Source organism: Symphalangus syndactylus, chromosome 3 (assembly GCF_028878055.3).
Source record: "Symphalangus syndactylus isolate Jambi chromosome 3, NHGRI_mSymSyn1-v2.1_pri, whole genome shotgun sequence".
Lineage (NCBI taxonomy): Eukaryota > Metazoa > Chordata > Mammalia > Primates > Hylobatidae > Symphalangus > Symphalangus syndactylus.
In genome coordinates, this window is record NC_072425.2 from 48,664,672 (window position 1) to 48,685,715 (window position 21,044).

At 35.2% G+C, this 21,044-nt stretch overlaps 1 protein-coding gene across 16 annotated transcripts in view; it reads right to left on the reverse strand.

The window, feature by feature from the left end:
- ERCC6L2 (ERCC excision repair 6 like 2) overlaps positions 1-21,044 on the reverse strand; it is a 183,474-nt gene that overhangs the window by 53,719 nt on the left and 108,711 nt on the right. For 10 of the 16 annotated variants that reach the window (XR_008656593.2, XM_055271819.2, XM_055271820.2 and 7 more), the window contains 4 exons: positions 18,192-18,344; positions 14,275-14,355; positions 11,916-13,074; positions 7,418-7,572 (listed from right to left, as the gene is read on the reverse strand). Coding sequence is in view for 14 of the 16 variants with exons in the window: in XM_055271819.2 (XP_055127794.1) it covers positions 7,418-7,572; positions 11,916-13,074; positions 14,275-14,355; positions 18,192-18,344 (1,548 nt within the window). In the remaining 2 variants the exon portion in view is untranslated. Of the gene's footprint in view, positions 1-979; positions 2,732-7,417; positions 7,573-11,915; positions 13,075-14,274; positions 14,356-18,191; positions 18,345-21,044 lie in introns of those variants that run through there. The other 6 variants (XR_010120208.1, XM_063636890.1, XM_063636886.1 and 3 more) reach the window with 2 other exon arrangements.

The following is a 21,044-nucleotide window of genomic DNA, read 5'->3' on the forward strand; positions in this document are numbered from 1 at the left end:
TACAAAGTGACTCTAGAAGCCACACAATGACTCTCTAGATTTATTATTGCTAGATGAGGATGCATGGGTTCCAGGAATATCTTTCTGACACCATTCTTCATGTTCTGTCTTCTCAAGTGGATTTCCTATACCCGCATTATGGCCAACAGATGACAAATAATGACGATGAAGAACACCAGCATTTATGCTGCTCAAAGGTGACTCATAACTTTACATTAGCTGCCAGCCGGTATACTCACTTTAACATTAACTTGTGGTGCAAAGAGTTGAGGAGACTTAACTTGTGAAAATGGTTGTAGGGACTGGCCTCACGCAGTACTTCCACGCGGGAATTATCACAAACATTTTCTAAACTCCCACTCTGTGCTGCCCACAGCTAAGTGGTAGTGTTTACAAGAGTATATGACAGTGTCCCATGGTCCTGATTCTTAAGTAGCTTGTAACATACATGAGGAAAAAATGAATCCACATGAGGTAAGTAACAACAATGACAGGTATACCACATCTACAGTGATGACTGGCATAGAGAATGGGCACTAAAGGAACCTGAAACTGAGTGATCCCTGAAGACTGAGGCTTTGTGGAAAAAACGGAACTTGAATTGGGTCTAATTGGAGTGGAACATCGGATAGGAGTTGATATGGCTGGAGGTGTAGGATAAGTTAATCCATCCAACACCATGATTGCCGGGCAAACCTGAAAACACTTCTCACTGAGAGAAAGAGATCATTCCCCTGACTGATTAACTATGTTCGTAATATAGTTAATCAATGAACAGTATCATCTCCAGATAATTTCCAGGGAAACTATGGAAGTTGTTCATGGAATAAATCATCTTTAGAATTCTCAGAACATAAAGGTGGGCTTCATTGTACCCTGACGAAAACTGAAAACCTGACTTTATCCCAGAAGTATTTATTCATAAAGTATTAATTATATGTAAGATTATTTTAGGTTATCAAAGATGAATCAGACATATCTTACTATTTCAAAGTTCAGAGTTTATTAGAAAAGAGAGATATGTATATAACTATAATAAAAAATTTGAAAGTCATACTTTAGAATAAGCACAGGACATAGAAAGTACTACTGGCTGAAGCAGAAAGAGTGTAAGAGGAAGGCTTCGTATTTCCAGCTGAGGGAAGAACTAGGGCAGACTTTGTGGAAGAGAGGACACATTTGAGGTAGATCTCGAATGAGAGAGAGATGTGAAGATTTGGGGGATCAGAAATATAAGGCTGAAGGTTATTCCAGGTAGAAAAAAAGCTTAAGGAGAAAAAAATAAAAACTACATAGCTATGTAGTTTATACATGCATGTATTTTATATATATATATACACACACACATAATATATATTTATACATATATAACATGTATATCATATACATTACATAACATACATGTATGTTATTACATAACATATATAACGTATATTATATATACATTATCTATCCATATCCATGTTAGAGATGTACATATTTGTATGCATAATATATATTATATGTTTTATTATATATGTTTTATATATACATATGTATTTTATATATATGTTTTATATATATATATATATCTTAACGGAAAGATACATTCAACCCATGTGAGGTTTTTGTGTAACTGCTAAAGTGAAGGTAATTCTTCACAGACAAGTTATCTTGAAAAATTAAAAGACTGGTTTGTCATATTGGAAAAGTAAAATTGAAATCGCCAGAACAAAGTAGACACCAAAGGAATTGAGGGAAAAGCACAAGAAAACACGAAAGGGTCAAAGACCACAGGGATGTAAGACTCCTGCCATTGTTGGGCCCTGGGGCCTGTAGGGAGTTACTTATCCTCTTATTTTTAAAATTTAGGAAAATGAGATGTTTGGGTTAAACAGTCTTCAAGAATCCTTCAAATTCTTAAATACTGTAATTCCTTTAACCCGTAATTTTGCTTTATTCACCTATAAAAATTCAGAATTCCTAAGATAGAGGCAGGATTTTCAGATGACAAGGCAATAGGTGTTTCCATTAGGTGGCCATGTCCAATTGATATCATGGTTTTCAGAGAGGGATAAAACAGAATTTGAAAAGGGCTGTTAAGTGCGTAACATTCTTTAGTAGAGTCAGTCAGAGTTGAATGAGGCCTCTATTCCTAAATTTTTATATCATTACCTTGAAGGCATTATTTGAAGAAATACTATTTTTTAACTATTTAGATCTTGTGACTACTCTCAACAGAGAAACTGTTCAAAGAAGGCTTATAGCTATTTTCTATACAATTGGAACAGTGACTAGCTACGAGAAGAGTTGGAATCAAACTACTTCCTAACAAGCAAAGATCATTTTTGTCATTCCCAGTCCATTTTTAAATTAGCTTGTAATTCCTTTCAAAAACATTTTTCTCTATAGCATTTTTCATTAGAAATCAGCCACAGTTCAAGGCAGGTACTTCACATAAAATTAAAGGACTGGACTAGGTATCTTTTTAAGGTAGTCTAAAATATTCTGAGTACTATTAGCAACAAAAATAATAGCAGGCTATTGTAGAGACTTATTTACACATCACCCCTATTGGTAAGCAATAATCGTAATTACAATAATAAAAATGTACATTTTTTGAGTAATTTCAATGCCTTTCTTGCAAGGTGTTGAATGTGTTTTGCACACATCAGCTCATCAGTTACATTAGTCCATGAATCCTGGTATCATCACTGTGCGGAAAGATGCCACAGCTTCTCGTAGCCTCCAGCTAGCAGGGGAATAGGTCTCTATGTCTCTAGTTTAAAAACTGGATTCTCCTTCCTCTAAGTAGCAGGTATTTTCCACTCAAATTACATACTATCTTCTGAATCAGAATGCTATCTACAACCAATCCTAGCTCTAGGTGTAGAAACACAAAAGCCTTTTTCGTATCAATACCAGTCACATAATTTCATACATATATACACATATTTTAAAATCTTGATTTCTACTAAAATTATTTGAAAGGATAACTTTCTGATACAAATGCCATAAAATTAATGTCTAGCTACAAAAAGAAAAACGGTAAGACCATGAAATATCCCACCCAGTCAGAGTTACATGCTGAAACCATAAACCTTGCTTACTGGACTACTTGGTAAACCAGCCATTTGTGAACAATTACTTTAAAGCATCATGCCATTCATTATCCTGAAAAACAGGATAATGGAATGCTCTATCTCCCCAAAGTCTGCTCACTGTAAACAGTCCATCCCTCCTTGCTGACTCCAAAAGCTGTATAAACATACTGCAATCAAACCCACCGTAGCTCACAGAAATCCTTTCTTTAAGTAATCTACGGAATGCCAATCTAATACAAATACAAGAAAGAGAAGTTCTTACTAACACAATATTTTGTATTTACAGTATTCTGAACAGTGCTTAAACCTGCACTGGTTATATAAAAGACACTCCCCCACGCTACCTCCCACCCCAGGCTGACAGCATGCTTAGTTCTCTCATTTACACCACACTGCAATAACATAAAGAGGGGCTTACTATTAATCCAGGTTTTACTACAAAGCGACCCGTTATTTCTCTGTCAAACACTCACAAGAGTGCCAAGTGTCTGTCATCCAATTCAAGGGATTAAGTCTTCTTTTATAGTCTGATACTTGTACCAATTTATAAAAATACAGATATAGTTTCTTAGAGTTGGTCACAGTCTATATTTTGGCTTGGATTCAGGCAGCAGAGGTTGACTATGACAGCTGGCAGGAAACTGAGGGGAGAATACATCCTCCCCCTTCAGTCACCACATCTCAGTTGCCATAGTGATTAATCCTTAATTGAAGGCTGTCTTTGTACGTTTCTTTTCAGAAAATTTTAAGTAAACTTAAGTTAAAAACGTGCAGTTGACTGAGAAAAGGAGGTATCACATCACAAACAAGTACAGTTCAGCTCCGTGACATACTTCCATATAGTAAAAGAACAGATGAACTCTAATAAAGGTATTATCAGTTCCTTCAAATGCTTAAAACATTTCTTTTTGGCCTGAGCTTAAACCTAAATCAGACAGGTTTTCTCTTCTGTTTTCAGACATCTCATCTTGTTAAAATGAGCTGTTTTCATAAATGGTTCTAAAATATCAAAACACAATTTAAGGCAAAATATGTTCTTATTTTGCATATTACTTTACATAATTTGTACTATCAAATAACAATGGTATAATTCAAAATTTATGTTAGGAGAGATAGGACATCTATAAAATATGTTCTATAAAGTTAATTTATAAAATTATAAACTGTAAGAAACCAAAGGAAACACTGAAAACAGTATATTTTACTCCTTTTTAAGATACATGGTTGAATCTGTAGATTCAGTTTTTGTCATTTTGGTTATCAATAATTACTGTATCTCAAATAATTACTGTATATGAAAAACTCTGAAAGACCATAGGATCTTATCTAGGATTATGGTGTTTATTACTTCTCTTTTATAAGTTTTCAATTTAGTATATTCCTTTGCAATCTAGTTAAAGGTTCTAATTCAGACTCTATGGTATTCTTTAGAAACTGAAATACTGGTATACTGTGGCAACTGTTATTTGTGTACTGATTTCATAAAACAAATAGGATTTATTTTCTTACTGAGACAACGTGTCTGCAACTGGCTACAGACACACATGCATGCACACAATCTTTCCAAATACAAGTAAAGTTCTTTAATAAAACTGTGATGACAGACATGAAGCACTCAGAGGAATTACCAGGAACCGAAAAGATTCTAGATTGAGCCCCAGATGAAAGATATTGTAATATCGGTGGGAGGTCTGAGGTTTTTTGGAGACTTCAGGATCAAGAAGTTTGCAGGTATTTTCTAACACTATGATTGAGTCTCTTTTGTTCTCGCTTCATTTCCCTTTCCCTTTGTTTATTCTCTTTCCTTCTCATAACTTTTTAATTTTTTTCAAAACTGCAAATTCACTATTGCCACCCACTGCCACACCAGCTGCAAAAACTCTGAGTAACATAAATCTCTCTAGCCAAAGATGATGAGTGTGTTTCAATGATTTCCTCATTAAAGGTGCTGAAGTAATATTGACGCGATATGATGAAATCAGTGATTGGGAACACTTTCTTCTCAGAAATTCTGTGAGACAGCTTTGAAATGTTAGAATGAAATTTTGATGTATCAATTACTGACTGAAGTCAGCCACTGAAATGAGTGTTTCTGTAGACTGTGTTTGGGCTGCTAGCAATGGTGCCATGGAAATGGACCTCCCATTTAGTGGCTTTAAAACTTCACCACAATGTAGTCATTAAACAGCTAATTTCTTTATCTTCTTTGAAAAGGGTTTATTAAGTTGGTGTATGTGTGATGAGGGAGATAGATGGCCTCGAAGGGTATATTATAACCCCCAGGGAGTAGGTATTCCAATTTGTTTCCTAGCAAGAGATGCCCTCCCTCTGAAAATCACTGTGAAGAGACAAGGTTTCTAATGAGATTGTGTTGTCCACATCAAAAATATTTGGACTGAAAGAGCTCACAGGCAAACTTTCCAGCATTTTCATTTTTATAACTTTGCTTAAGAAACAGGTTGCTTCTCAGGTCAATTGTTGCAGAAATTATATGCTTGTAAATTTCTTCTCTGATAAATATTTAGATAAGCTAATGACCAGTATATCCAGTTATTTCATTAACATCCCCAGCGGTTTGCCAAATTATCTGACCTTTCACATTAAAATTTGTTTGTATGGAGAAGGATATGGTTTTAAAAAAGGGCAAAGTTTAAAAAAAAAAACCTAATAAAAAATTAGCTACCTGTTTAAAAGATTCTGCTATACTCTTTATCCTAACAAAGCAAGTTTCTGGAAAACCCAACATAATTCTGCCTGCCTTTTTCAGATGGCACATACAAGGCAGTCAAACTGTAGAAATGCTGTTTAAAGTGTTGGTTGAAAGATGGTACATTCCTGGATCAAATGAGAAGATGAGTATAAAAAGCATATTTGGGTCATGAAAGAATGCCTTCACGAGTTATAGTTTGGCACTGGGCCTATGGATTACGTTGAAAAATGCTACAAAGGATAGCCTTTCAAAGTCTGTTATTAGATTTATTCTAGGGATATTATAAGACAACTAACTGTTCACTATATCATTCTGTGGTCCCCAAAAAACCCCAAGTGACAAATTTCCTTCAAAGTGAGTGCTAGCAAAAGCTTTGCTTCTCCTAGAGCCAGTGTTATTTTTTTCTTTTTCCTTAAGGACAAACATTTCACTCAGCCTTTCTCAGCAGGGTGTTATGGCATTTTGGGCAGAACAATTCTTTGCATATGGGAGTGCCTACCCATTGGCCCCCTCAACCCAGTCCCCTGTCCAGGATAGCCATTTGGAATCCCTGGCTTTCAGACATTAATGCCAGCTAGGCATTCAGTCATTGTGACCACCGAAACTGCCCACACACATTTCCACATGCACTAGCTGAGATATCACTACATAGATAGCTTACCTCCTTTGTTTTTTCTACCAGAAAACTCAATCAAATTAGCCATTTTAATATAATATCTGGGTAAAACATATTATGTTCTATGCATTTGCATTCTAACTTTCTCCCTGTCTTAAACTTTCGGTTTAATTTATATTTTCTCTGGTCCTCAATTTCATTTTGTACTCTGGTTTTATTGTTAAGGTAATTTAATTCCTTTGTCAAACCAGTGAGGTACGAATAAATTAATTCCCTTGATAGTTCAGAGGAATTCTACCCCCACCTTCATTCTTAAAAGTATAACAGCATTAAGTTGACATAAAATATTGGTATCATATACAGTATGCATTCCGAACTCTTGCCCATAAAGTGATAGTAAAATTACTCCTGAAACACTTAGCTCTTAGAAAATAATAAAGAATAATACGCCAAACACAAGAAAATATTTTTTAAAAACCTTTGATGGAAGTGACTATGTATAAACAAAAATATCACAACAGCAATTTTAAGTGGGAAGAGCCCATAGGAAGTATTTATAACTTTTAACAGTATAAAAATCCTTTTGCTAAAAATATAAATTCTATATGAAACGAGTTTTCTGTGTGTGTCTTCATTTTAGGTGAAAAATTGTGGAGCAACCTAATCACACACTTTCCTTTTTCCATACGAGCAGAAACGGTTTTGGTTCTGATTGAACTACATGATTCCCTCGATTCCTTTTCATTTTGGGGGTACTGGCCAATTTTTATTGAGGGAAACTATTAAGCAACTCAACATGATTAGGTATTTGGGTATAAATTTGTTGTTTAATCTAAAACATCTTCAATGACTACAGTTCCCAAATGGTGTTTTGATTTTTACACTTATTTGTATGTCACTTACAGTTTTTGTTGTTACTTTTGAGGGAGTACTTAGAGAAGATCCTATTGAGTAACTTCTGTGAAAAATGAGGTAACTAAAGATGATACTACCCTGTATTTTTCTTACCTTAGAACTGCAAACAGCTATGTTAGCAGGCAGCTGGGAAAACTGCTTCAACTCAAATACGTCATGTGCCGCCCATCGGCTCATGTGATTTTCAGCTTTGCTCGATCCAATCACATTCTGGTTTGAGTGAATATAAGCCACTTCCTGAACACCATCTAGGAGGTAATTGATGTTTATTAAGTGATATATCAGTATAAAGCAATATGGTTCCATAAAAACACATTAATCTTATTTTTAATACTCAAACATCAACATCACAATATTCTTTAGGAAAAATATTGAAAAGAGAAAGAGTTCAAATATATTAGTCTAGGTTACCTTGGAAATGACTTTTCCTTCTCATCAATGTGAGATGAGAACTACTGATAGGTAACAATCTTTAAACCTGAAATGGAGGTTTTGGCCAAAAGAAAAGTCATGGTTGAGGAGGGTCCTCTCTATGAATTTGTTTTCATTGTTAATTTAAAAAAAAAAAAAAAAAAAGATGTTCACTAATTTAAAGAATGAGACTAACCTTATCTGTTCCTTTAAATATGTACTTGATTACAGTGATGGAATGACAGCATGGGGTTTATGACCAGTGAGTTTCATCTGACTGGCTTTGCTCAGTTTTACTGTTTGTATTTTGTCTTTTTTGTACATATGCCCAGAGAATGTCAAGATGAGAGCTTTTTAGGAAATGAAAAAAATTAACTCATGGCTTTTATCTGAAAGAGGTTTAAAAAATGGCTACAATTTTTATTGCTTTGCTTCTAGGCACCTATAATTCATTTTTGAATTGTGATCATAAAAGAGAAAGCTAGAACCAAGGCCTGTAAAAGCTCCCTCCAACAGCTCTGGCAATGAACCTCAGGTATGACCTTCAACACTTGTGCTGTTTTAGTCCCGAACCTCTTCAATCAGAAATTACCAATCATGCAAACACAAGACATTGTTAAATAATATGACAAGACAGTAACTAGCATAACATTCTCCTTAATTTCAGAATACCAGGTACTATATATGGCACATAGTTTCAAAACCTTCATGGCAGAAAACTTACTCAGATGTTTCTTAATTTTGATGACACGTTATCCATTATTCAAAATAGCATTAGTTCCAAACTAACTACTGACACCTTTTGCACAGTAAAAACAAACAAACAAAAAACTGAGCTGATTATTTAAAAAAGTTTATGCAATAATTCCTCAAACCTAAAATCTAACTGTAGCACACCAACCAAAGGATAATTCAGTACTTATTTACAATGACACCAAGATAAAATCATAATTAACTCTTAAATGAGAATGCTAATAGCCACAAAGAAAGCCTCATTTGTACATAATCAAACACAACAATTAAAGATTTCTATAGCAAAATGTCCTTGCTTATATCTCAGCTTCTTTCATATAGTTTTTGGGGAGTAAGTCAGACACTTGTGAAGGCAATGCTAACTCTTAAAATCACCATACAGATTCTGGGCAGAGGGTGGTAACAGCAGAAGCAGGAGAATCTGAATCTGTACACAAAGACAGACAGCAACTAGACAGCAAAACCAAAAGCCCATGGACATTTACAACAAAATTAGATAACAAGATACCCTCATGACACCGAAAGTACAAGCAGGTGGGGAAAATCTCCACTGGCTATGAACTCTGTATGGTTTCAGTATGTGTGTGAAAGAAGGAAGCAACAGGGTGCCTGACAGACCTAAGAACAGGAGACCCCAGAACTGCCAACAGGTATTCACCGGAAAGCACAAGGGGCCAGCTGGAGAACAGCAGCTGAATCTGGGAAGGTTTCCTGCTCTTCAATGCTGAGAGGGTACAGGGGGGACACAGTAAGAAGGCCTGGAGGGGCTGGAGCAGGCCAACCACTAGAACTCCCCAAACTGACCCACCAGGGCTCCCACCCAGGTCAGGGCCCAACAAAGAGGAAAAACTGCTAGGAGAGAATCAAAGTAAGTAGGATAGGAAGAACAAGGCTGAGGGCAAGCAAGAAAAGACCTAGAGCAAAGCAACGGAGAGAGAGCAAGAGGAAAGCCCACCACAGTGCAGCACTCTACATGGAAATAACATACGGATCTCTGTGAAGTGAGAAAAGATTTCCTAAGCTCTGCTTCATTTGTAAAATTCAGGAGAAATAATTTCATATAAAAATGACCAAGGGAAAAGCAGCAGGGTCAAATCTCAAAAAAAATTATTGTGAGAAAAAAGAGAACAAGCAGAGTAATACCCCTCCAATGAAAATGTGCTAGAAAGATGTGCTCACAAAACAGAAAAAGACATGAATCAACAATGTAAATCAGAATTAGAGGAACTCAGAAATGAGTGATAAGAACTTAGGAAAGGCTTAGACATTTTTTTTTTTTAATTTCAAAAATGAAGACTAAACTGGAAGGAACATAAGTGGGAATAAACACAACAGATAAGCCTTAAGAGAAACAAAACATTTTCAAAAAGCAAAACGAAATGAACAGATAAAAAAGATTTGAGAGAATGTGACAAAAACTGAAGATAGGCAAAGAAGACTGAACATCTGAAAAGAAGTCCCTGAAGAAGAAAGCCAAACCAAAGGAATAGAACAAGTAACTAAAAACACTAGTACAAGCAAGTCTTTCCCAAAGTAAAATTTGAGTGAAAACAACACTGTGTATATCAGAATATGGACCCAGGATAACCAACACGAAGACACAAGCTAGTAAAATTATTGGGCAACAATGAAAAGAAAAAAGTCTCCTGGGCATCCAGGGAGAGGAAAAAAAAAACAAACACATAATACCACACTTCATGCCAGAAGAAAACGAAGCTACATATTTAAGACGCCCAAGAAAAGACAATGTGAGACAAAGATTTTACATCCAGCAAAACTGACCTTTAGGTATAAGGGCACAAAACTGTTATTGCAAGAATTTCAGGGAATATTATTCTCATGAACACTTCTTGAGGAATCTACTAGACAGTAAGATTCAGACAACCAGAACGATGCGAGGAACACTGACATTAAGGACTGATGGGGAGCATGAAATGTGCAGTTACCTGTGGACCAAGAGTAAGTGAAGTCTAAGAGGGGAGTAGTATATAATGCAATGTTTGTATCTTTGACAATGAAGACATAGTATATCCATTTTAAAAATGGAAGAAAAGGGAGAGTAGAGGCAAAAACAGATAAACCCTAAATGTTGCCAGCAATCAAATGGTGGTAGTACTGCTATTTTATTCTTTGTGTAATATGGGATAAAGCAAATGAGCAACCATGGGGCATTAAAAATAAATCATTCCCTATATGCTTGAGAACCAGAACTATCAGTATTGTAGAAATGGTATTCACATATAACAGAGGCTAAATAAGAGCTCTATACTCTCAAATTAAGTATCAATACAAATATGAAAGTATAACCTCAAGGTATTTTATCATCACATATATGTGTACATAAATACATATGTAAAAATATATATCACAAATATATGTACACATACACATCTTATGTGTATAAATGTAAATATATATATATATAAAAATATATATACATACACAAATACACACACACACACAAATCTGGCCACTGAAAAGGCCCAAAAATAATAACCAAGTCAACAGTAGCAATGATCATTACTAGCACCAGACTGTGGTCTTGAAACACACTTTCTCTCTAAAAGAAACTAAGACTTCTTGGAATAATGACTGATTGTAGGTCTGGGACAGAAAATGTATGAGATGTTCCTGGAACATCTTGTAAGACTTGACTACAAGGAAGCATCCAAAATGACTAGCAGCATGCCAAAACACTTCAGGAACCAAAATATTCATGTCAGAGATTCCCCTCTATCCACAGATAGGACAATGAAGCCTTAATATTATTATTAATTGCGATGAATTGAGACCCACTAAATATGTTTGAATTACTAAGAAAAGAATGGGTCCATCCTTATGGCATATAGACATATTTAGTTTTTATTATACTAAAAACTGGTAAATAAAGCAAGCAATTAGCATTTTTCCTGTCTCTCCTATATGAACTGTGCCACTGGGTAAGCAATAGTAGATGAAGGGAAGTAGTGAAGTACCTCTTTACAAAAGCATTCTAAATAAATGAAAATGAAATTGAGAGAAATAGAAAATATTTTGCTACTCTGAATGAGTGAATAAATAAGTATAGGTATTAAGTATCAATGGCTGCTAGGATCATAAAGAGAGAATAAACATTTTTTGTGTGATAAAACCATATAAATGTAAATAAGTAATTACTATAGAAGCTAGAATAATTGGTATTTATGGGGGCAGAGGAGCTGTGATTTAGATGGGCACATGGAGGGGGTCCTGGGGTAGATGGCAACATTCTCTATCTTGACCTATATGTGGTCTCCCATTTATCCTGCTACCCAACCCTTCCTTATTTGTGCCTCAATGCAGCATCTTGATTTTAGGGCTATTTCACAAGTTAATTCAAGGCGTCTCACAGAACTATTTGATAAAACAAATATACTTTTTAAAGTTTTGAGAATGTGTCTTTAGTTACCTAAAAATTTATCCACTGATTCATATGACTGCTCTTGATTGACAACTTTCTCATTTGAACATTTCATTGGTTTTCTTGGAATAAAAGTGCTATTTTTCTTATTATGGCTAGGCAATTTTGAAGAAAAACTGTTTCTGTCTCTTACAGTTCTTGGTCTATGGCTCTGTTTAGAGAAACTGAAGTGGCTGACAGATAAACTCTCATCTGAGGATGAATAATCATCAATATACTGAGAGTTATGATCCTCATTTGCTGCACACACTTGGTTTGTTTTGTTCACTGTTTGGGGAGAATTGTGAAGTTCTTTTTTGGTTTCTTTTATTCTCTTAAACCTCAATGAACTAGTAGCTCTCTTTCTTACTCTTGACTTGGAAGAAATTTCAATGTCATCAGATTCATCACTGATATCACTGGTGCCTTTTCTTTTCACAATAGATTTCAGGGTTGTATTCTCAGGACTTAACTTTTTTGAAATTATTCCATTTCTTTTGTCATCAGTGTTTCGACCATTATCATTATTTCTTGTCTTTACAGAATGTTCTATTTCAGAATCCTCAGATCCCTCCAAGGGTGGCTTAAACCTTATACTATTGTTGGGGAATCTCTCAGTTGTGTATTGCGTAGGACAGATGACATCACTATCTTCTGATTCTGTGACATTCTGTAAAATGCAATGTTTATCTGTATTTTTAATTTTTTTCTCATCAGACTTAGAAGAAATTTTCTGTTCTAAAATCTTCTCACTTTTATAAAACATATGCTTTTCTTTTAGATTTAGGATGTTATCTAATTTCTGATGTTTTGAAGTACCAAGAGCGTCCTGATTTTTCTCACAACCAGCATCTTTGGCTTCTGTTGAAAGGCATGTGGGCTGCTCATCAGAACTTTCATCATCAGAGGCAGTATTTCCGTCACTATCCTCAACTGCTTTACATTTTGTTTCAAGCAATTTTGAGAAACCACACTGCAGTAAGGGAAGCTGTCCTGGAGAGCTGGAAGCTTTACTTGAATCGGGTGCTTTGTTTTTGGCAGTCTTTACTCCTGTGGCTCCCACTGGCTCTTCATCACTGAAGTCACTGCAGAGATCACATGCTTCCTTTGCCAGTGGCTCTGCAGCTTGTTCTGGACCTCTGCATTCCTGACAGTCAGGCTCTCTAGGCTACAGAAGAAACAATGACAAAAACATCAGAAAACCTCAAGATACAATATGGAATCAACTGAAAAGTGGTCAACTTTGGGCAGGTAATTTAGGTACAAATATATCACTTAATATTTTCTAAAAGTACAACATTTAATAAACAAATGTAAAGGGTTTAATATCATAGTTTAGTAGTCTTTTCTCTTTCCATGTTGAATATTGTTCCAAAATAAAAAAGTTTAAACTAGAGTACCATATAATCAAAGTATTTTGAAGAAAAACACAAACTGGAGTGTTTGGCTTCTAAGATGCAAGGACACGTAATTCTGGCCTCAAAAGTGAAAAGCATACAACTTACTGCTTAAGAATTACTGGAGTTTACTGTCATCTAGCAGATACTTCCAATCATGCTTTAAGAATAAGACAGATTACAGGAGTTAACAAGGTAAAGAATTCACGACTGGTAAATTGTTCTAATTGATTAAAAAGGCCAATAGGATCTTGATCACCAGAAATAAAGAATTTTGAAGTAAAATTTGCTACAAATTTAAATTCAATATGTAACTTTTACACATTAATCAGAGTTAAATATATCATAGTTTTCTAAAACTGAGGCTCTACTAGTAAAATATTACGGAAAGTATTATCTGATAATACTTTCGCCAATATTTGAGATTCATATATTTCTCTAAATTTATAAAAATTTCATGCCTAATTTAAAGTCATTGGACTTTAAATTGGTATAAATTGATAGTTAAGACTCTAAAAACAAACAAAAAGCCCAGCAACAATAACAAAAAAACCTTCTACACATGTTTTTTACCTTTAAGATGGCCTTATAATGAAATAAAGATTTGGTGGTACATGAGATGACAAGCTACTAAAAAGATCACAAAATTAAGGAATCAAGTATCTGCTTTCAGTTAGAGAATAATTTTGATATTTGGGTTCAATAATTTTAAATACACATTGATGGTGATTTTTCCATTTAACTTACCATTTAGTCAAAAATTATTTATTTGGGATGGGTTAGTTATCTAGGTGGTACTGGATTTACAGTTTGGTGTAGTTAAAATAATCCTCTGACTTTGTGTCCTTGACTCTTAATTTTTTTTTTTTTTTTTTTACAGGTTATAAAATTAAGGAAAAAGGAAAAGAAACAAAATTGTCACAGTACACGTTTTCTAGGTGTTGTAGGCTACAGGTTCAAATATTACATACCAGTTCTAGTTTGTGTGCTGGAGGTCCCTCTTTCAACCATGTTGTGGCTGTCATGATCCCTGCTTCCACTTGGCCTTCTCTCTATAATGTAAGTAAGAAAGAATGCAAATAGCTATGCAACACAGGGGGTAGCAACAACCAGATAAACAATAGCAATGCATGCTATTCTTGGAGTTAAGAAAGAAAAATTGCATGCAGCTTGCTTTAGCATTCTTAATGTTATTTTTCAATTTGCCAATTAAGAAGCTCATATATAAACGTTTATATAACATTTTAAAAATACTCTTAATTCTTGTGTTAAAGTTTACTTTTATAGACACAGAAAACTAATACTTTCCAGCCAACTTCATCAGAAGTACTTGTGGGGAGAGGGAGAATGAAGAAATGTGAAATATTTACCCAGTATGATATCCATAACAACCATTCCCATACAATAATTATGGTAAGGACATATTAACATTTCAAACACCACAATGTTGAATATTGGGAACTTGATATTCTAGCCTATATTGTTACTATATTTATTGTTCATATTCATTTAAAAATACCCTTAGGTGTAGGAGACATCAAAATGAAAAGGTCCACCCTAATATGAAACTAAAAACAATATTCTAGTTATATAACAGGCTTGCTATCTTTTGGGAAAGTATTTGGACTTTAAAGCTTCTGGTGTATCATTTAGCAGAAGTTCTAATGACCTAGATTCTAGAATATTAAATTCTCCTCAAAAGGAAATCAATTCTCTTTTTAAGGCTATATTTGTTGATAGAGCAAGGAGAAATAATACTATCATCACTAGAATTACAAATGCCTAACTGAGGAATACACAGACATACTAATGGCGTGGTTCCAGCCACCTGGTATCCAGGGCAATGAGTAAGAATATCCCCTGTGGAACTCTAGGGAATGAAAGTTTCTGAATTGCTGCAAGTCCTCCACTCACCGTGCCTGGAGGCTATTACAGCAATGGGATGGGAAGCCTCATTCCCAGGCTACCATTTATCTCTGTAACAGAAGCTAAATGGCTACAACAGGTCAAAGTGGCAGTACTAGAAATCTTAAAGCTGTTGAAACTCCTTTATTATAGATAAATGGCCACTCCAGTCTTAAGTTGTTCAGGCCAAACACCTTGGAGCCATCCTTAACTCTTCTCTTTTTCTCATACCCTGTATCTGACCCATCAGCAAATCCTGTCAATGCCACCTGGATAATATATACAGCATCCAGCCACTTCTCATGCCACCCACCCCAATCACCCTGGCTCAAGCCAACATCATCTCTCAGCTGGATTACTGCAGTATCCTCCTAACTGGCTTCTTGCTTCTGTCCTTGTACTTCTATAGTCTCGTTTTCAATAGTAAGTCAAGCTAATACAAATCAGACTATGTCATCTTTCTGATCAGAACCCTCTAATTGCTTTTTGTCTCATTCAAGTAAAAGTCAAAGTTCCTGCATGGTCTGGCTCTCCGTCATCTCTCTGGCTCCATCTCTTGCTCTCTTGCTGACCCCACTCTAACCACTCTGGCCTCCCTGACGTTGGAGATCACACAGGGCATGTTCCTCCCTCAGGACCTCTGCATTTGTTTCCCCTGTCTAAAACACACCTTTCTCCCTCACCTCTTTGAATACTCAAATGCAGCCTTCAGAGTGAGGGCTTCCTTGGCTACCCCATCTAAAACTGCAATGCCCCTTCCTTGACAGTTTCTATTTCCCTTCCCTGTTGTATTTTTTATCCTTAGAACCTATCATAATACATTCTGTATTTCACTTATTTATTCTGTTTATCATTTGTCTCCCCATATAGAATGAAGACTTCTGGTAGGCAGGATCGTTTTGTCTATTTTGTTCTTTTATGTATGCAAAGCTCTATGAACAGTACCTGACATTTCGCAGATGCTCAACAAATACTTGTAAAATGAACTCTCAATATCTATCTTTGAAGAGAAACCATAATATAGATAATGGAAAGTCAATGCAAAACAGAATGAAATTGCCCAGAAAACATAAGTGTAAATAGTCAAATTTTTACATCTTAAAACATTTTAAGAGATTTTATACAACCTTTAAAAATTAAAAATGTCTCACATGAAGTGAAATACTCCTTTTACTTTATGATAGGTACTCCCATTATATGGGGCTAATAATAATATTTAGAAGCACCTTTTGGCCCAAAGCAGCACGAATCTAACCAACCCTGAATAAGTTTACATTCTGATTGATGACAAATGAGTAATTTTAATTCAAAATTTAACTTAATAATCAAGTGCCAATGATATGTCTAGCAAGACAAATGTAGGACATGGATGGCTTTGTCACCCCTTATGAATATCAATTAGAAAATAGGTTAATATTCTTAGTGTTCTGGTATATTAAAGAACTTAAAGATATTTTTAAAAAAGAAAATGTAAGACATGGATGGTCCTGTCATTAATAAACACTTCTGAAGGTGAAACAAGATATTCTTAGAATAACCAGTGAACAAGAGAACTTTTTTTTTGAGACAGAGTCTTGCTTTGTTCCCCAGGCTGGAGTGCAGTGGCACGATAAACAAGAGAACTTTTTCTACTTAATAACCTGTCATCCTGATATGTCTTATACAACACTTGTTTAACAAAGAAATAGGTGGTTATTCTGATAAAAACAGATAACTATGTCATATATGACAGAAAACAGGATAAATAATGTAATGCTAATATTTTTATAGACAATGACTTTAACATCAAGACAGGCATGTCAAGTAGTACTCTGACATGGAGGTAGCAGCCAGGTTTGGGAGCTGGAGGGCAAACAAAGTTATTGATATGAAAAGAGAAACTGGAAAGAACAAATTCATGAAAGAAACAGCATATTTAAAAAGCAAGGGGAAAAAAACCCAAAAAGTAGGACTCCAAATGGGCCACTGAATTCAGAATCAAATATAGTTACTATAAAATAGAAACTCAGCAGTATACATCAGAAATTGTATAATAGTAACAATATTTATAGGATTCAAATAATATATACCTTCCTCTCCCCCAGCCATCCATGGTCTACTGCTTAATTTGTTCAGCATACGATTCCTGACTTTATGTGCTTATTATGTAAACGTTCTCTTCCACCTCTGGTCAAGATGGTTTAAGTTCCTCAAGGACAGGAACCAACTGCTCCTTGAACTGTCTTTATGGTATTTACTGAATAAATGAAGTACATTAAGATTTTACTACAAAGTCCTGGAAGTCAAGAGAAATATCCTCAAGTTCTCTAAGACTCAGTTTCCTCATCTATATCATGAGGAGGTTGAAAAAGATGATACTCCAGGATTTTATGATACCTATACGAATATCAATTAGAAAATAGGTTAATATCCTTAGTATTCTGGTATATAGAAGAACTTCAAGATTTTTCTAAAAAAGGATATAAAATATTTTGTTTGAAGAATAAGAAACATCTGTATGCTGAGGATGAGCACAACAGGGAGAGTTTAAAATATTGGTGTGGAATTTTTATTGGGAACAGAAAACAAAAATCTCCATGAGACATGAGAGTACATCTCAGGGAGTATTTGGTAACTTTTAATCAAAACACATTTTATATTTTTGTTTATTTAGGAAAACCTCTTTTTTTAGTTCCTGACTTCAGCAGCTGTTTTCAAAACAATAAACTTCTCTCTGCCTATCTTAAAATGGCCTTGGAGTTCACACTACCCCATATATACATTTGTGTGTGTGCATTATTTGTAATTATGCATGAGAAAATCTTAGTTTAGAGGTACAACAATTCATTTCTTATTCTCTAAAAGTAAAAATTCCAAGGCATTTTTGGTAAAGGAAACCAAAAGTTTCTCTGAAAAGGCAACAGCAATTGTATTTCAAATTTCCTGAGGAAGAAAAACTCTGTATTTAAAATATTATTGAAAAGGTCAGAGAAGAAGTTCACACCTCCAGGATGTCCTTCGTAAGACAAGACCCTTGGGACCTAAATTTGAAGAGGTTATGGATCCCAAAAAGCTCTCCTTGATGCTCTTTAGATCCTTGAACTGCTTCAAAATATCGTTTGGCATTTTCACTTCCAACCACCACACAGTGAAGTTGCTAAAACAGAAAAAACACAAGATATTTTTGAAGTGTTTGCTCCAACAATATGTCAGAATTTCCTGGCATTCCCTGTATATACACAGCTTTAGTTGGAGCAGGCAGAATCTCCTTAGGGAGAAAATTTTGTTTTAATTTCCCTGGCAGATGTTGCCATTATGGTGAAATAATAATAATCTGGCCAGTCTTATTGAAACAGAGATCTTATATTTCCTATTATATCTGTTTTCTAACAACTGAGTCAAGATTACATCTCTATAGAATATCCACCTGACATAAATGTTTAATAATAAAAGCATACATTTGAATACACTTTTCTCCTTTTAAAACTCTTATTACAATAGCAACTACTAAAACTGGCAGAAGTAATTACTATATCACTGAAGTTAAATTACAATCTAAAGTAATGATATGATAACCACCTTGGTGTCAAACTAATTGTGGCTTGACTCCATTGCCTACTAACAGCAAAAATCCTATCACTGTTTTAAGAAACACTGCATCTTTGACATCATTTTGAATACAGAAAGAACACTGACATGGAACATTTAAAAACACCATTTCAGTATCAACATTAATATGCACTATTTACTAAATAGTGTAATATAAATATGTAAAATTAAAATACAATCTGATTAACCCCATGTGTACTTTAAAATTTCTTGAAAGAAACAAAGAATGCACAGAATGGAAAATAACTTCAGCCCATTGATGGAGAAATTAGTAAAAAATGATGCTTAAGGGCCGGGTGCAATGGCTCACGCCTGTAATTCCAGCACTTTGGGAGGTGGAGGTGCAGGCAGGCAGAACACTTGATTTCAGGAGTTAGAGCCCAACCTGGTCAACGTGGTGAAACCCCTTCTCTACTAAAATACAAAAATTAGCTGGGCATGGTGGTGGGCGCCTGTAATTCCAGCTACTCGGGAGCTGACGCAGGAGAATTACTTGAACCTAGTGGAGTCTGTAAGCAACCCGAGGTGGCGCCACTGCACTCCAGCCTGGGTGATAAAGACTCCATCTCAAAAAAAAAAAAAAAAAAAAAGAGAAATGCTTAATATGCTTAATTATTGAGATTATCATCAGAGTTCATTTGCACTGTAATAAGTTACTCTAGGCAACTAAAATTCTTGTTAATAACAGCTGCCATTTACTGAACATTTATTACATGTATAGCATTTTATTTCCATACTCTCATTTAATCCTTACAACCTTATATCATCTCAATTTTAGAAATAACTAAAATTTCTGTATTTTAAAAATAAAGTAACTTAAGTTTAGAGAAATTAAGTGACTTGCTCACAGCTGCCAGCTAAGAAGTGTCATTCCTAGAATTTGAACCTTGGTTTGGCTGAATCTAAAATTTATACTGTTAACTAATTTCTCACTTTCAAGATGCCTCTCTTAAAACAAAACCCTCAGGACCTTCATTTAAAGAAGTTATGGATCAACATACCAACTTGATCAGTTTGATACCAATGAACATGGGCTGTAATCCTGGGAATACAGAATTACAATAACAATTGATGGAAGTGATAGCCCAGGTACCTACCTATTTTACCCTTGTTACTGAAACTACCTTAAACACTGATATTGTCAGACTGCAGGACCTGTAACTATAATCACCAAGGTAATTTGTAAGCCTTAATTTGAGTCTTTATAAGCTTCCTAGCAAAGTTTTATCACAAAATTTATAAAAAGCACATTATTTTGTACTAAAGTGGCTCCAGTAAAAGCGGAAACCAGGTGCTTCCAGCTGTAGGCTAACTAAAAAAAGAAATCATGTTCAAATTCAAGAAGTTAGGGGGAAAACAGTAATTAAAAAGTGTAGCTTAGTTTGTAGCTTATGAAAAATCCATACAAGGGAGAAAATGCTTGGATCTCATCATAAGAGTAAACAAAATAAAGAAAGAAGTAAAAAGAAAAGAACATTTATGATGTTAAGAAGTTCACGGCTGTTCTTCCATCTTCAAGGCGAGCAGTGTGGCATTTTCATTATTTTTCTCTCTGACCCTTTGCTTCCTTACCACGGGTTATTAGGCAGTAGGGTCAGAGAAAGCAGAGATGAAGATGTGCACATCTGACCCTTATAAAAAAACCCTTGTGATTACACTGGCCCATCTGGATAACCCAGGTGGTTTGGGGGATTACAATGTGAACATCTTTGGGAGACTATTATTCAGCCTACCACAGGAAAGAAGTGCAAAAGAATGATGGGAGCAAGTCGAAATGACACAGAAGCCACCCTAATGGGTTCCCATTGGCCAAATATAAGACAATGTGAACATCAAAGTAAATAGTGATATTCAATGTGTTGTAATCTGTTACTAAAATAGGAAGCCATGAGACCACACAAATTAAACAGAAGGGAAAGCTCTTTTTTAAATGGTAGAGTGCCAAAGAACAACCAAGAAGGATAACGGAAATAGAAAAATCACCACCTGACAGCCATTAAATAGTGGTAGCTGATTCAGGCAGGAATCACGAATGAACACTAAGGGTTATGCGTGCAGGTCTGATGAGGAACTGGCAGTCTCAGAGGATCTCCCCATAAACTACATATCAATTACGAAGAAAAAAATAGTAACTTTGCAGTGGAGAAACTCAGCAGACACAAACTTGACCTGCCATGAAGGTTAACGTGAGCAGTAGTAGGGCAGGTCACCCTCATGGGCCTTCTGATTGATGCAACGAGAAGAGCAC